At 47.0% G+C, this 15,703-nt stretch overlaps 1 protein-coding gene across 1 annotated transcript in view; it reads left to right on the top strand.

Moving 5' to 3' along the window:
• LOC126416676 (uncharacterized) overlaps positions 1 to 15,703 on the top strand; it is a 558,811-nt gene that overhangs the window by 256,259 nt on the left and 286,849 nt on the right. Inside the window, exon 4 of the mRNA XM_050084484.1 lies at positions 5,979 to 6,144. Within this exon, the coding sequence (XP_049940441.1) occupies positions 5,979 to 6,144 (166 nt within the window). The remainder of the gene's footprint in view (positions 1 to 5,978; positions 6,145 to 15,703) is intronic.

The raw sequence follows: 15,703 nt of genomic DNA, 5'->3' as shown, positions 1-15,703 counted from the left end.
TTTCAGTGAGATGTCTACATGTCTGCGGAGGAATGATAGCCCATTCATCCTCCAGAGAAGGTAGTGATGTTGGACACTGGGGTCTGGAGGAAACTGGACGTTGTAATTCATGCCAAAAATATTCCACTGCGTTCAGGTCGGGATTCTGGGCACGTCAGTGCAATATAATGCGTCATCACCACATCATTGTATTCTAGACAGTGTCAGAGTTTTTCAGTGACAAGATGTATGTACATCATATGCGTGGAAATAATCATTCTTCGCACCAGCTTGTGTACGTACGACTTAAGCACATGCCAGCAGCTAGAACACAACTCACGATTGTGTTGACTTATGCTAAAGTCGTGCAAACATAATCTGATGCAAAGGCTGTTATATATATATATATATATATATATATATATATATATATATATATATATATATATATATATATATATATATATATACTCCTGGAAATTGAAATAAGAACACCGTGAATTCATTGTCCCAGGAAGGGGAAACTTTATTGACACATTCCTGGGGTCAGATACATCACATGATCACACTGACAGAACCACAGGCACATAGACCCAGGCAACAGAGCATGCACAATGTCGGTACTAGTACAGTGTATATCCACCTTTCGCAGCAATGCAGGCTGCTATTCTCCCATGGAGACGATCGTAGAGATGCTGGATGTAGTCCTGTGGAACGGCTTGCCATGCCATTTCCACCTGGCGCCTCAGTTGGACCAGCGTTCGTGCTGGACGTGCAGACCGCGTGAGACGACGCTTCATCCAGTCCCAAACATGCTCAGTGGGGGACAGATCCGGAGATCTTGCTGGCCAGGGTAGTTGACTTACACCTTCTAGAGCACGTTGGGTGGCACGGGATACATGCGGACGTGCATTGTCCTGTTGGAACAGCAAGTTCCCTTGCCGGTCTAGGAATGGTAGAACGATGGGTTCTATGACGGTTTGGATGTACCGTGCACTATTCAGGGTCCCCTCGACGATCACCAGTGGTGTACGGCCAGTGTAGGAGATCGCTCCCCACCCCATGATGCCGGATGTTGGCCCTGTGTGCCTCGGTCGTATGCAGTCCTGATTGTGGCGCTCACCTGCACGGCGCCAAACACGCATACGACCATCATTGGCACCAAGGCAGAAGCGACTCTCATCGCTGAAGACGACACGTCTCCATTCGTCCCTCCATTCACGCCTGTCGCGACACCACTGGAGGCGGGCTGCACGATGTTGGGGCGTGAGCGGAAGACGGCCTAACGGTGTGCGGGACCGTAGCCCAGCTTCATGGGGACGGTTGCGAATGGTCCTCGCCGATACCCCAGGAGCAACAGTGTCCCTAATTTGCTGGGAAGTGGCGGTGCGGTCCCCTACGGCACTGCGTAGGATCCTACGGTCTTGGCGTGCATCCGTGCGTCGCTGCGGTCCGGTCCCAGGTCGACGGGCACGTGCACCTTCCGCCGACCACTGGCGACAACATCGATGTACTGTGGAGACCTCACGCCCCACGTGTTGAGCAATTCGGCAGTACGTCCACCCGGCCTCCCGCATGCCCACTATACGCCCTCGCTCAAAGTCCGTCAACTGCACATACGGTTCACGTCCACGCTGTCGCGGCATGCTACCAGTGTTAAAGACTGCGATGGAGCTCCGTATGCCACGGCAAACTGGCTGACACTGACGGCGGCGGTGCACAAATGCTGCGCAGCTAGCGCCATTCGACGGCCAACACCGCGGTTCCTGGTGTGTCCGCTGTGCCGTGCGTGTGATCATTGCTTGTACAGCCCTCTCGCAGTGTCCGGAGCAAGTATGGTGGGTCTGACACACCGGTGTCAATGTGTTCTTTTTTCCATTTCCAGGAGTGTATATATATATATATATATATGACGTAGGAGGGTTGTCCAGAAAGTAAGTTCCGATCTGTCGCTAAATGGAAACCACAGCGAAAATCAGAAACATTTTATTTGCAAGAGTTAGCTACTCTTTCCAGACACTTCTCTACATAGTCGCCGATCCGACTTAGACATTTGTCAGAGCGTTATATCAAATTTCCAACACCATTGTCATAGAAGGCAGCCGCCTGTGCTTTCCGATAATTCTCTACGCTGGTCCATAGCGCATAGCCTGCGCCCAAGTGTTATCTTCGTATCCAGCATTTCAGGTGAATAGAGATGATACTCAGGACGAGCCAATCAGGGCTGTGTTGTGGTTGATCGAACTTCCCATCGAAAAGCCCGCAGGAGCGTCTTCACTGCCCTTGCAGAGTGCGGCTGAGAATTGCCATGAAGAAGGGAGTGCGTGGCAGTTGTGTTAGGTTGGCTGTATTCATTAAGGCGAAGCTACTTGGTGGGAGACATCGTTGTTCTAGGCACCTTTACACGATCATAGTGCGCTCACAACTGAAAAGCGCGTCTTGATGCCATCGACAGTCATACTAGAGACACTACCCAACACACCTGTGCAAAGCTTCATCGGGTTTTCACAGTGTTGTCCACTTCGCGACCGATCGGAACTTACTTTCTGGACGGTTCTAGGCGTTTCAGTCTCGCACCGCGCGACCGCTACGGTCGCAGGTTCGAATCCTGGCTCGGGCATGGATGTGTGTGTGTTGTCCTTAGGTTAGTTAGGTTTAAGTAGCTCTAAGTTCTCAGGGACTGATGATCTCAGATGTCAAGTCCCATAGTGCTCAGAGCCATTTTTTTACTTTCTGGACAACCCTCGTATATACAACTTTTCACTGAAAAATTCGTTAATTTCCAAGAAGCGTTGCATATTGAAGTCGCAGACTGCCTCGAACCGAAATATACTGAGGTGACAAAAGTCATGGGATGCCTCCTAATATCGTGTAGCACCTCCTTTTTCCTGGCGTAGAGCAGCAGCTCGACGTGCAATGGACTCAACTTGTCAGCCGGCCGCGGTGGCTGTGCGGTTCTAGGCGCTACAGTCCGGAACCGCGGGACTGCTACAGTCGCAGGTTCGAATCCTGCCTCGGGCATGGATGTGTGTGGTGTCCTTAGGTTGGTTAGGTTTAAGTAGTTCTAAGTTCTAGGCGACTGATGACATAAGATGTTAAGCCCCATAGTGCTCAGAGCCATTTGCATTTTTTGACTCAACATGTCGTTGGAAAACTCCTGCAGAAATTCTGAGCCACGCTGCCTCTATAGCTGTCCATAACTGCAAAGGTGTTGTCGGTGCAAGACGTTGTGCGCGAACTGACTTCTCGATTATGTTCCATAAGTGGGCGATGGGATTCATTTCGGGCGATCTGGGTGCCCAAATCATTCGCTCGAATTGTCCAGCATGTTCTTCAAACAAATCGCGGACAACCGTGGCGCAGTGACTTGACATTTTTGCCGGCCGCGGTGGTCTAGCGGTTCTAGGCGCTCAGTCCGGAACCGCGCGACTGCTACGGTCGCAGGTTCGAATCCTGCCTCGGGCATGGATATGTGTGATGTCCTTAGGTTAGTTAGGTTTAATTAGTTCTAAGTTCTAGGGGACTGATGACCACGGATGTTAAGTCCCATAGTGCTAAGAGCCATTTGAACCATTTTTTGAACTTGACATTTTTGTTTGGGAACGTGAAGTCCGTGAATGACTGCGAACAGTCTCCAAGTAGCCGAAAGTAATCCTTTCCAGTCAATGATGGGTCCAGTTGGACCAGAGGACCCAGTCCATTCCAGTACACAGCCCACACCATTTTGGATCTACCAATGGGTTGCACAGTGTCTTGTTGACACCTTGCATCTTTGGCTTCGTGGGGTCTGCGCCACATCCGAACCCTACCACCAGCTCTCACCAACTGATATCGGGACTCATCTGACCAGGCCAGGGATTTCCAGTTGTCTATGATACAGCCGATCCGCTCACGAGGTTAGAAGGGGCGCCGCAGGCGATGACGAGCTGTTAGTAAAGGCACTCACGTCGGTCATCTGCTGACATAGCCCGTTAACGCCAAATTTCGCCGCACTGTCGTAATGGACGCGTTCCTTGTGCGTCCCACAGTGACTTCTGCGGTTATTTCATGCAGTGTTGCTTGTCTGTTAGTAGTGACAACTCTACACAAACGCTGATGCTCTTGGTCGTTCTCCAACTACCATTCGGCGTTCAGAGTCTCTTAATTTCCGTCGTGCGGCCATATTTCGCCGGAAAGCTTTTCACGTGAATCACCTGAATACAACTGACAGTTCCCCTAGCACGCTGTCATTTTATACCTTGTGTACGCGATACTGCTGCCTTGCGTATATGTGCATATCGCTAGCCTAGGACTTTTGTCGTCCCAACGCGACTCTCTAGGCGGCAAATATGGATTATATCGTTGACCAGAGCGGCGACAAATGGCGAACGTTCGTAACTTAAAGTTATTTATAAAGGCAACAAGTAATTCCACTTACTTTAATGGTCAGCCATATCTTTAACGTGGACGATTCCGCAGGTGGTGTAAGCAGGCGGTAGCAATCCTTTTTTTTCCGTAGCCAGGATGACTCGGTATACGTCCCTCAGAAATATCGCAGAGTCTCACACAGAACCGTTTTGACGGACAATCGTAAATTGTGGAAGTACAGATACTGGAACATACATAGTTCTTCTCAGTCGGCCGTCTCTCTTAATTGAAGAGTTCAAAGATTTCAACAACCACTCAGTATGCTGTGTGTGGTCCGATGGATCGTTGGAAGACACAGATTCAATTCAATGGTTCATAAATTCGTGATCTATTCCTTTTTTTTTCAGAGTTTTATGAGACTTCCAGCCGTCAGTTATAACTTTGGTGCCTATCAAAATGTAGTACTTTATAGGGCACTTAAGCTTTCTTACCTCTGGGGTGTACTCGAAGTATAATGTCGGGTAGACCGTTCGCCGGGTGCAAGTCTTTCGATTGCGCGTCGATGGGGATGAAACGATGGTGATTAGGACAACACAACACCCAATCCCTGAGTGGAGAAAATCTTCGACTCAGCCGGGAATCGAACCTGGACCCTTAGGATTGACATTTTGTCGCGCTGACCACTCAGCTACCGGGGGCGGACTACTCGAAGTATGAAGCAGTATGAAGCACTTCTTAGACTCCCATTCAATATCACGGAAAACCCATACATGTTCTAACTCATTTTTTAGAAGACGCCGCCCTATTCCGTACTTCGTAGGGGGGGGGGGGGGGCGGCGACAGTATGTGACTCATCTACTTCTACGACTTTGTTCCCGCCACTAACAGGGACTCTTTCATTCTTGACAGTAGTGTAACTCACCTCACGACAGAAGCCGTAATAGTCGCAAACAGTATTCACTGACGCTTCAGTTTCCAACGCAGTGGATTGTAAAGTGTATTCTTTTAGACAGCACGACGCTTCTCGATGGTCAGTTTGGAGCAATCAAACCCTATGGTTTTCCTGATGGAAGTCCTTTTCTTGCATTTTGTGCAGTACATCTGAAAAGGGAAGTCTACATAGGTGGTTTTCTTACAGTGCTACGCTCGTCTCCCAATAACAGTCGACACAATTTCTCAGATCGTGGCTTGGCAACAACCCATACTCGATACTACACGGGATCCAATGATCACTATTAAAACTTTATTCAGCGTTCCGTTGTCAACGCAGAAAAAAATTTCCACATTTGCTGCTCGAGAGTCGCGCGTTCGATACATATCGATCGGAGGCAGGCAACGCTTCTTGGAAATTACAAGAAAATCAGCCTGATGATGTACTATATCGCCGAAACCTGTAGCCTATAAAATAAATTGGAGATGAACTTGCATTGTTGTGAGTTCCTCGTCGATTAATCATTTCAACCACGCTCCGTAGCCTCATACTGCGCTCACCAGTGGATACCTGCAGCCCCGCCCCGTGTTGCCATTAGAGCCAATATTGTACTTACGTGGTAGACAACGTGGGACGTCGAATGCCGTAAACATCATTGGCGTTTTACGACGGCGCACTCGAGGGGTTACCTGTGAGTGACGCGTCTGCCCTCTTGTTGCAGCCACACGGCGGTGCTGGTGATGGACCTGAGGCGGCCCATCGCAGACCTGCTGGTGCGCCTGCGCAGTGCGGACTGCGAGTTCCACTGCGACAGGGCCGACTCCGCGCCTTGCAACGTCACCATCCAGGCCGCCACACAGCCCAGCCGGGTGGTGCGTCTCGGAAAGGTCAGTCTGGCTGGCTGCTCTGTTTTCTACCGGGTGGTCATAATTAAAGTGCAGCTACTAACGGTGTGGGTTTTAGTTACCGTACGGCAGCAAAACTTCGTAGATATGGTAATGCATTAATGCAGAACTGATTAACACCAGAAAAAAATTAGTTCCAGTTTTGGCCACCAGGTGCAAATCTGGAGCGTTCAGTCGAAGAAAGACGTGTAGAAATAGTCGAATAACTTACGGGTTTGCTCCCGGATGACGTCGTCGGCCACCGCCGATAGTTCGAGAGGAGCCCACCCTGAAGGAACAACTGCAAGGAGGAAGCAATGTACAAGGGAATTTAACACCTCGGTTCACAGGGGAGAAACAAGGAAGATACCACACACAGAACAAGTAACTGCAGAGTCAACACATAACCAAAGATAACCAACAATAGAAATATCGATAGTGACTATTAATCAACCAAAGATAACCAACAACAAAAATATCGGTAGTGACTATTAATCAACAGGTGGGGTAGCACTAATTCTGTCCCTCTGTTTTTTGATGAGAGACAGAGCCGGATTCCAAGCTGTATTTAAACAAAATCCACCATCTCTGTTTATAAGGTTGCTTGATAGTTTGATTTCAACAGCTTCCTTAATGACACATTGACAATAGCTGGACGTGCAAGCCACAATCTCCGTGTTGTTGTATTCCATAGGATGACCGGTGTCAAGGCAATGTTCTGCAATAGCGGATTTGCTCGGCTGTTGTAAGCGTGTGTGACGCTTATGTTCAATATACCGGTCTTCCACAGTCCTGATTGTGTGACCAATATATGACATGCCACAACTGCAAGGAATACGATAGACACAAGCCTTACGCAAACCAAAATCATCTTTTACGGACGCCAACAGGACCTTAATCTTAGAAGGTGTTCGAAAAACACATTTCACATCATATTTCCGCAAAATACGGCCAATCCTGTCGTAAATTCTTCCTGCGTAAGGCAAAAAGGCCGTAGACTTAGGTGCTACTTCGTTGCTATCGTCACTCACCCGTTGCACAGAAGGCAATTCTTAATGTGCTATACCACCTAGATTATATGGCCTCTCTAAGGTCCATAAAGAGGCTGTCCCGTTGAGGCGTATTGTTTCTAATATTGGTGCTCCGACACATCGTGTAGCTAAACATCTTGGTAGTTTGTTGAGCCCACTAGTAGGTAGATGTGAACACCACATTAAGAACTCTGCAGATTTTTTACGTCGATTGCAGGGATCGCGTTTGAATGACTCTGATATTTTAGTCAGTTTTGATGTGGTTTCTCTTTTTACTCGCGTTCCTCTCTCTGATTCGTTGTAGTTTGGTATCGAGTTAACAAATTTGTTTCAACATGTGCTGACTTCCACTTACTTTTTATTCAGTGGTCAGCACTACGAACAGACTGATGGAGTTGCAATGGGAAGCCCGTTGTCACCTGTTGTGGCCAATTTGTTTATGGAGAACTTTGACGAACGTGCATTTGAGTCGGCGACCTTGAACCATGCGTGTTTTTTTCAGATATGTAGACGATACTTTTGTTGTTTGGCCTCATGGTTGTGAGAATTTAAACCGTTTTTGGAACACCTGAATTCAATCCACCCAAATATTCAGTTCACTATGGAGGTGGAAAAGAATGGATGCCTTCCCTTCCTTGATGTGTTGGTGAGAAGGAAGACTGGTGGTACGTTTGGACATTTTGTTTATAGGAAGCCTACTCACACTGACTTGTGTCTTCGAGCTGATAGTTGTCACAACCCAGCTTAGAGTGAAGGAGTACTTCATGCCTTGGTTCACAGGGCCCACGTTATCTCAGACCCTGAAAGTTTGGCAACTGGGCTATCACATCTCGAAGTCACCTTTCGTCAGAATGGTTATAGTGAGAGCCAAATCAAACGTGCGTTGCGCTATCAGCCTTCTGTGCAACGGGTGAGTGACGATAGCAACGAAGTGGCACCTAAGTCTACAGCCTTTTTACCTTACGCAGGAAGTATTTACAACAGGATTGACCGTATTTTGCGGAAATATGATGTGAAATGCGTTTTTCGTCCACCTTCTAAGATTAAGGCCCTGTTGGTGTCCGTAAAAGATGATTTTGGTTTGCGTAAGGCTGGTGTCTATCGTTTTCCTTGCAGTTGTGGCATGTCATATATTGGTCACACAATCAGGACTGTGGAAGACCGGTGTATTGAACATAAGCGTCACACACGCTTACAACAGCCGAGCAAATCCGCTATTGCAGAACATTGCCTTGACACCGGTCATCCTATGGAATGCAACAACACGGAGATTGTGGCTTGCACGTCCAGCTATTGGGATAGTGTCATTGAGGAGGCTGTTGAAATCAAACTATCAAGCAACCTTATAAACAGAGATGATGGATTTTGTTTAAATGCAGCATGATATCCGGCTCTGTCTCTCATCAAAAAACAGAGGAGCGGAATTAGTGCTACCTCTCCCGTTGATTAATAGTCATTATCGATATTTCTGTTGTTGGTTATCTTTGGTTGTGTGTTGACTCTGCGGTTACTTGTTCTGTGTGTGGTATATTCCTTGTTTCTCCCCTGTGAACCGGGGTATTAAATTCCCTTGCACATCGCTTCCTCCTTGCAGTTGTGCCTTGAGAATGGCAGGGTGTGCTCCTGTCGAAATATCGGCGGTGATCGACGACGTCACCCGGCAGCAAACGCGTAAGTTATTCGAACATTCAATTTGCTGGGAAAAGTTAAAGTCGCAAGTGTAGAAATGTTTCGACGCGTAATGGATTAGGAAAGTGACATGAACAGAGAAGGTCAAACAAGTGAGAAAAGTATAATGTTGACGTTATTATGAAGCATCTTGCATGAAGACAGTGGTTCCCATAGAGATGCACTCTTCCAAAGCAGTTTTCACAGGCTATGCAAGGAGGTCTCGATAACGTGCTAACGTCACAATGCACCTGGCAGACACTCTGGGGTCCGCAGCTCATGGTCGTGCGGTAGCGTTCTCGCTTCCCGCGCCCGGGTTCCCGGGTTCGATTCCCGGCGGGGTCAGGGATTTTCTCTGCCTCGTGATGACTGGGTGTTGTGTGCTGTCCTTAGGTTGGTTATGTTTAAGTAGTTCTAGGTTCTAGGGGACTGATGACCATAGATGTTAAGTCCCATAGTGCTCAGAGGCAGACACTCTGGGTGTACCAAGAAAAAGGTGCTTGTGAATCCACAGTCACATATGGCAGTGGAGTGGCCCTTCGTTCGCCACACACAGATTAACAATACCCCGAATTCTATCTATTCACTGCACACTTCAACCTAATATGAGCCTTGTCACTCCACAGAAAATCGTTCGGTCGCATGTCATCAACTTTGATCCATGCCAGAAAACGAAGAGCAAATTCAGAATATTGCTACATATCCTGAGATTTCAGTTACTGCACCATCTGGATCCTCTACGGGGACCAGTGGGAAATAGAGCGCAAAACTTTCTGTACTTTAAGCATGGTGTGGACAATTCTGGTGGCCCTCCACGAGCACTAGCATTCGACGGAGCATGTGTTGCACGGTGAGCTGCAGCAACAACAACCTCGTCAGTAACTTCCACCGCGTTTTCGAATTTGATTATCATCTTCTTTAAACCATTTACTAACATCGGGCATCTCCACAGACCTCTCAGTCGGCAATATTCAATGCAGTACTATAATTGCTGTCGTTGACATGCAACAGTTTCACTGATAGCGCGTAGTCTTCTACTCGTTAGCCTTACTGTTTACTTATTTTATGGTTTGTCAAATGACATCGTGAATGTCACACTGTCATGCAGTATACAGCGCATGATTTTCACTGGTGGCCAAATCTGCAACAAATTTTTCCAGCGTAAATCGGTTCCGCATTAACACATTAGCATATACAGGGTGGTCCATTGATTGTGACCGGGCCAAATCTCTCACGAAATAACCATCAAACGAAAAAACTGCAAAGAACGAAACTAGTCTAGCTTGAAGGGGAAAACCAGATGGCGCTATGGTTGGCCCGCTAGAGGGCGCTGCCATAGGTCAAACGGATATCAACTGCGCTTTTTTAAATAGGAATTCCCATTTTTATTACATATTCGTGTAGTACGTAAAGAAATATGAATGTTTTAGTTGGACCACTTTTTTCGCTTTGTGATAGATGGCGCTGTAGTAGTCACAAACATATGGCTCACAATTTTTGACGAGCAGTTGGTAACAGGTAGGTTTTTTAAATTAAAATGGGGAACGTACGTACGTTTGAACATTTTATTTCGGTTGTTCCAATGTGATACATGTACCTTTGTGAACGTATCATTTCTGAGAACGCATGCCGTTACAGCGTGATTACCTGCAAATACCACATTAATGCAATAAATGCTCAAAATGATGTCCGTCAACCTCAATGCATTTGGCAATACGTGTAACGACAGTCCTCTCAACAGCGAGTAGTTTGCCTTCTTTAATGTTCGCACATGCATTGATAATGCGCTGACGCATGTTGTCAGATGTTGTCGGTGGATCTCGATAGCAAATATCCTTCAACTTTCCCCACAGAAAGAAATCCGGTGACGTCAGAACTGGTGAACGTGCGGGCCACGGTATGGTGCTTCGGAGACCAATCCACCTGTCATGAAATATGCTATTCAATACCGATTCAACCGCACGCGAGCTATGTGCCGGACATCCATCATGTTGGAAGTACATCGCCATTCTGTCATGCAGTGCAACATCTTGTAGTAACATCGGTAGAACATTACGTAGGAAATCAGCATACATTGCACCATTTAGGTTACCATCTATAAAATGGGGCCAATTATCCTTCCTCCCATAATGCCGCACCATACATTAACCCGCCAAGTTCGCTGATGTTGCACTTGTCGCAGCCATCGTGGAATTTCCGTTGCCCAACAGTGCATATTATACCGGTTTACGTTACCGCTGTTGGTGAATGACGCTTCGTCACTAAATACGGTGCAATCGATGTTGATGTAGCATTCTCAACACCAGCGTTTTTGAGATTCCCGATTCTCACTCAATTTGTCTGCTACTTATGTGCGGATTAACCGCGACAACAGCTAAAACACCTACTTGGGAATCATCAATTGTCGCAGGTCGTGGTTGACGTTTCACACGTGGCTGAACAGCTCCTGTTTCCTTAAAGAACGTAACTATCCGGCGAACGGTCCGGACACTTGGATGATGTCCAGGATACCGAGCAGCATACATAGCTTACGTCCCTTGGGCATTTTGATCACAATAGCCATACATCAACACGATATCGATCTTTTCCGCATTGGTAAACGGTCCATTTTAACACGAGGAATGTATCACGAAGCAAATATCGACATCATTTTGAGCATTTATTGCATTGATGTGGTATTTGCAGGTAATCACGCTGTAACAGCATGCATTCTCAGAAATGATAAGTTCACAAAGGTACATGTATCACATTGGAACAACGGAAATAAAATGTTCAAACGTACCTACGTTCTGTATTTTAATTTAAAAAACCTACCTGTTACCAACTGTTCGTCTAAAATTGTGAGCCATATGTTTGTGACTACTACAGCGCCACCTACCACAAGGCGAAAAAAGTGGTCCAACTAAAACGTTCATATTTCTTTACGTACTACGCGAATATGTAATAAAAAATGTGGGTTCCTATTTTTAAAAAAAACGCAGTTGATATACGTTTGACCTATAGCAGCGCCATGTAACGGGCCAACCATAGCACCATCTGGTTTGCCCCTTCAAGCTAGACAAGTTTCACTCTTTGTAGTTTTTTCGTTTGACGCTTATTTCGCGGGATATTTGGCCCGGTCACACTCAATGGACCACCCTGTATACCAGATTCGCTGTCAATATAATTACAGGCCTCACTGGACCTCAGTAAGGAGTTGCACTTTAACTATAACCACCCGGTACTTGTGCTGTCTACGGTTAGGGGAAAAGCAGCGATAGATAGCCTGTATAGACAAATGCTAACTTCCTTTTATTTTTATTTTATTTTTCTCTCCAACAGTCTTCTGTCTGTTAGCTACAGTCCATCACTAATTCCTCTCACGTGTCAACCTGCGCATCATACATGAACACACAAGGTATCCTCAACTGTTTGTTGCATACATTCCAACCTCTGTCATCCGACACAGATCCTTCGAGTAGGGTTGGCGCGAAACAATGCGGCACTGGACCAGAAATGCATTCTCGTCGTGAGCACTGGGCGAGTCCACCGCGATGTCCTGAAGGGGCGGCCGCCTGAGCTGAGTGTTGCCTGCCGACCCACACACTTGCTCTCACAGCTCTCTCTTTACTACACAGCACAGCAACGCAATCGTCCACACTTTACGTGCATAGAAAGTTTTTCGTAATATGGCGCATATGATGAAGTGCTACGCCATTAAATTTTTCTCGAAAGGTGCAGAAGAGGAAGCAAAAACATTATAAACTGTGCTTGAGAGACTTAGAAGCACCACTAGCTACACTACTGGCCATTAAAATTGCTGCACCACGAAGATGACGTACTACAGACGCGAAATTTAACCGACAGAAAGAAGATGCTGTAATATCCAAATGACTAGCTTGTCATAGCGTTCACACAAGGTTGGCGCCGGTGGGGACACCTACAACGTGCTGACATGAAGAAAGTTTCCAACCGATTTCTCATACACAAACAGCAGTTGACCGGCGTTGTCTGGTGAAACGTTGTTGTGATGCCTCTTGTAAGGAGGAGAAATGCGTACCATCACGTTTCCGACTATGATAAAGGTCGGATTGTAGCCTACCGCGATTGCGGTTTATCGTATCGCGACATTGCTGCTCGCGTTGGTCGAGATCCAATGACTGTTAGCAGAATATGGAATCGGTGGGTTCAGTAGGGTAATATGGAACGCCGTGCTGGATCCCAACGGCGTCGTATCACTACCAGTCGAGATGACAGGCATCTTATCCGCATGGCTGTAACGGATCGTGCAGCCACGTCTCGAACCCTAAGTCAACTGATGGGGACGTTTGCAAGACAACAAACATCTGCACGATAGTTCGACGACGTTTGCAGCAACATGGACTATCAGCTCGGAGACCACGGCTGCCGTTACCCTTGCGCTGTATCATAGACAGGAGCGCCTGCGGTGGTGTACTCAACGTCGAACCTGGGTGCAAGAATGGCAAAACCTCATTTTTTCGGATGAATCCAGGTTCTGTTTACAGCATCATGATGGTCGCAACCGTGTTTGGCGACATCGCGGTGAACGCACATTGGAAGCGTGTATTCGTCATCGCCATACTGGCGTGTCACCCGGCGTGATGGTATGGGGAGCTATTGGTTACACGTCTCGGTCATCTCTTGGTCGCATTGACGGCACTTTGAGCAGTGGACGTTACATTTCAGATGTGTTACGACCCGTGGCTCTACCGTCCATTCGATCCTGCGAAACCCCACATTTCAGCAGGATAATGCACGACCGCATGTTGCAGGTCCTGTACGGGCCTTTCTGGATACAGAAAATGTTCGACTGCTGCGCTGGCCAGCACATACTCCAAATCTCTGACCAAGTGAAAACGTCTGGTCAATGGTGGCCGAGCAACTGGCTCGTCACAATACGCCAGTCACTACTCTTGATTAACTGTGGTATCGTGTTGAAGCTGCATGGGCAGCTGTACCTGTACACGCCATCCAAGCTCTGTTGGCTCAATGCCCAGGCGTATCAAGGCCGTTATTACGGCCAGAGGTGGTTGTTCTGGGTACTGATTTCTCAGGATCTATGCACCCAAATTGCTTGAAAATGTAATCACATGTAAGTTCTAGTATAATATATTTGTCCAATGAATACCCGTTTATCATCTGCATTTCTTCTTGGTGTAGCAATTTTAATGGCCAGTAGTGTACTACAGTCCTTCAATGAAGAAAGGGGGAGAAAATACACACAATCTGATCAGGATTACCTGGACACCTGTATGTAATGTGGTAATTCACCACTCGATGTCACGTGAGGCAGACTCGCCAGTACAAAAGGATGCGGAGAGGATTCTGCTGTCAATAGAGAAACAGTAACAGTAAAATGAGTATGTCCAGAGAGCTTTGAACGTGACCAATCGTTGGATGCCGCCTGAATAAGAAATCCACAAGGGGCAGTTGAACACTTCTAAAGCTGCCCAAGTTGACTGATGGTGGCGTGAATATGAAGTTCAAACGCGAAGGAGCAACCACAACTAAACCAAGACCAGGCGGATCTCATGAACTAAAGGACAGCGAAAGCAGAGCATTTCGGACAGTGGTTGCCAAAAATTGCATGAAATCAGCGGAAGGAATCACTCGTGTGCTACCAGCACTCCAACTGGCACAATGACTGCGTGTAGGGAGTTAAAAAGATGTCGACCTGCTCCTTATAAGCCACACACTTTTGTAAACAATGGTAGGCGACGCTTCAAGTGGCGGAAAGAGCGACATCGCTGGACAATGGATAACTGGAAACGAGTAAATGGGGATGATGAATTACGCTATACCCTGCAGCAATCCGATGGAAGTGACTTGGTTTGGAATTGTCTGGAAAACCTTAGCTGCCATCGTGTGTAGTGCCAGCACTGAAGTACAGAGAATGTGGGGTTACGGACTGCGGGTGTTTTTCGTGGTTAGCTAGAGATCCGCTTCCTGTGCTTAAGTAGTTGCCAAATTCCGAAGGATATGAGAACACGTTTTACAGTATTATTCACAGCATACAGCAGACGAACAATTTGGAGACGATGACTGATTGCATCAGCTTGATAGTACACCCTGTCATAAAGACAACAACATTCCTGAAATGGAGTGTTTGCTCACAGCAACGACCTGAACGCAATGGAGCACTTCTTCGATGAATTAGAACGTCGGTTACTATTCAGACCCAAGCCTCTAATCTCACACCTTCTCAGGTTTAGGCTCTTGAGAAAGAAGAGGCTCCGATTCCTCCATAGACATTTATACACTTCGTGGAGAGAGTGCATGGAAGAACTGAAATCGTCATAAACGCTAACGGTCGACACACCCAATGAATGTTCAGTATTAGCTGTCCACATATATTTGACCAGGTAGTGTGGCTTAAAGTTCTTCCCAGGTTTTCACTGCTTGAGAAAAACGCGTAAAAAGCAGAAGAAAATTTTACGTTTATGTGATTTTTCCGAATACGTTATCAGGAGACTGACACATACAAGCTGTTTCAAAAAGAATGTACGTATTACAAAGTACACTGATGCGCCAAAGAAACTGGTACAGGCACGCGTATTCAAATACAGAGATATGTAAACAGACAGAATACGGCGCTGCGGTCGGCAACGATTCGATAAGAGGGTTGGGTTGGGTTGTTTAGGGGGAGGAGACCAGACACTGAGGTCATCGGTCTCATCGGATTGGGGAAGGAAGTCGGGCGTGCCCTTTCAAAGGAACCATCTCGGCATTTGCCTGGAGCGATTTAGCGAAATCACGGAAAACCTAAATGAGGATGGCCGGACGTGGGATTGAACTGTCGTCCTCCCGAATGCGAGTCCAGTGGGCTAGTACTGCGCCACCTCCCTCACTGCCTGTATGAGACA

The sequence above is a fragment of the Schistocerca serialis genome, chromosome 8 (assembly GCF_023864345.2).
Source record: "Schistocerca serialis cubense isolate TAMUIC-IGC-003099 chromosome 8, iqSchSeri2.2, whole genome shotgun sequence".
NCBI classification, from domain to species: Eukaryota; Metazoa; Arthropoda; class Insecta; order Orthoptera; family Acrididae; genus Schistocerca; species Schistocerca serialis.
Note: the sequence above shows the minus strand (reverse complement) of the source record. Positions and strands in the feature narration are given on the sequence as shown.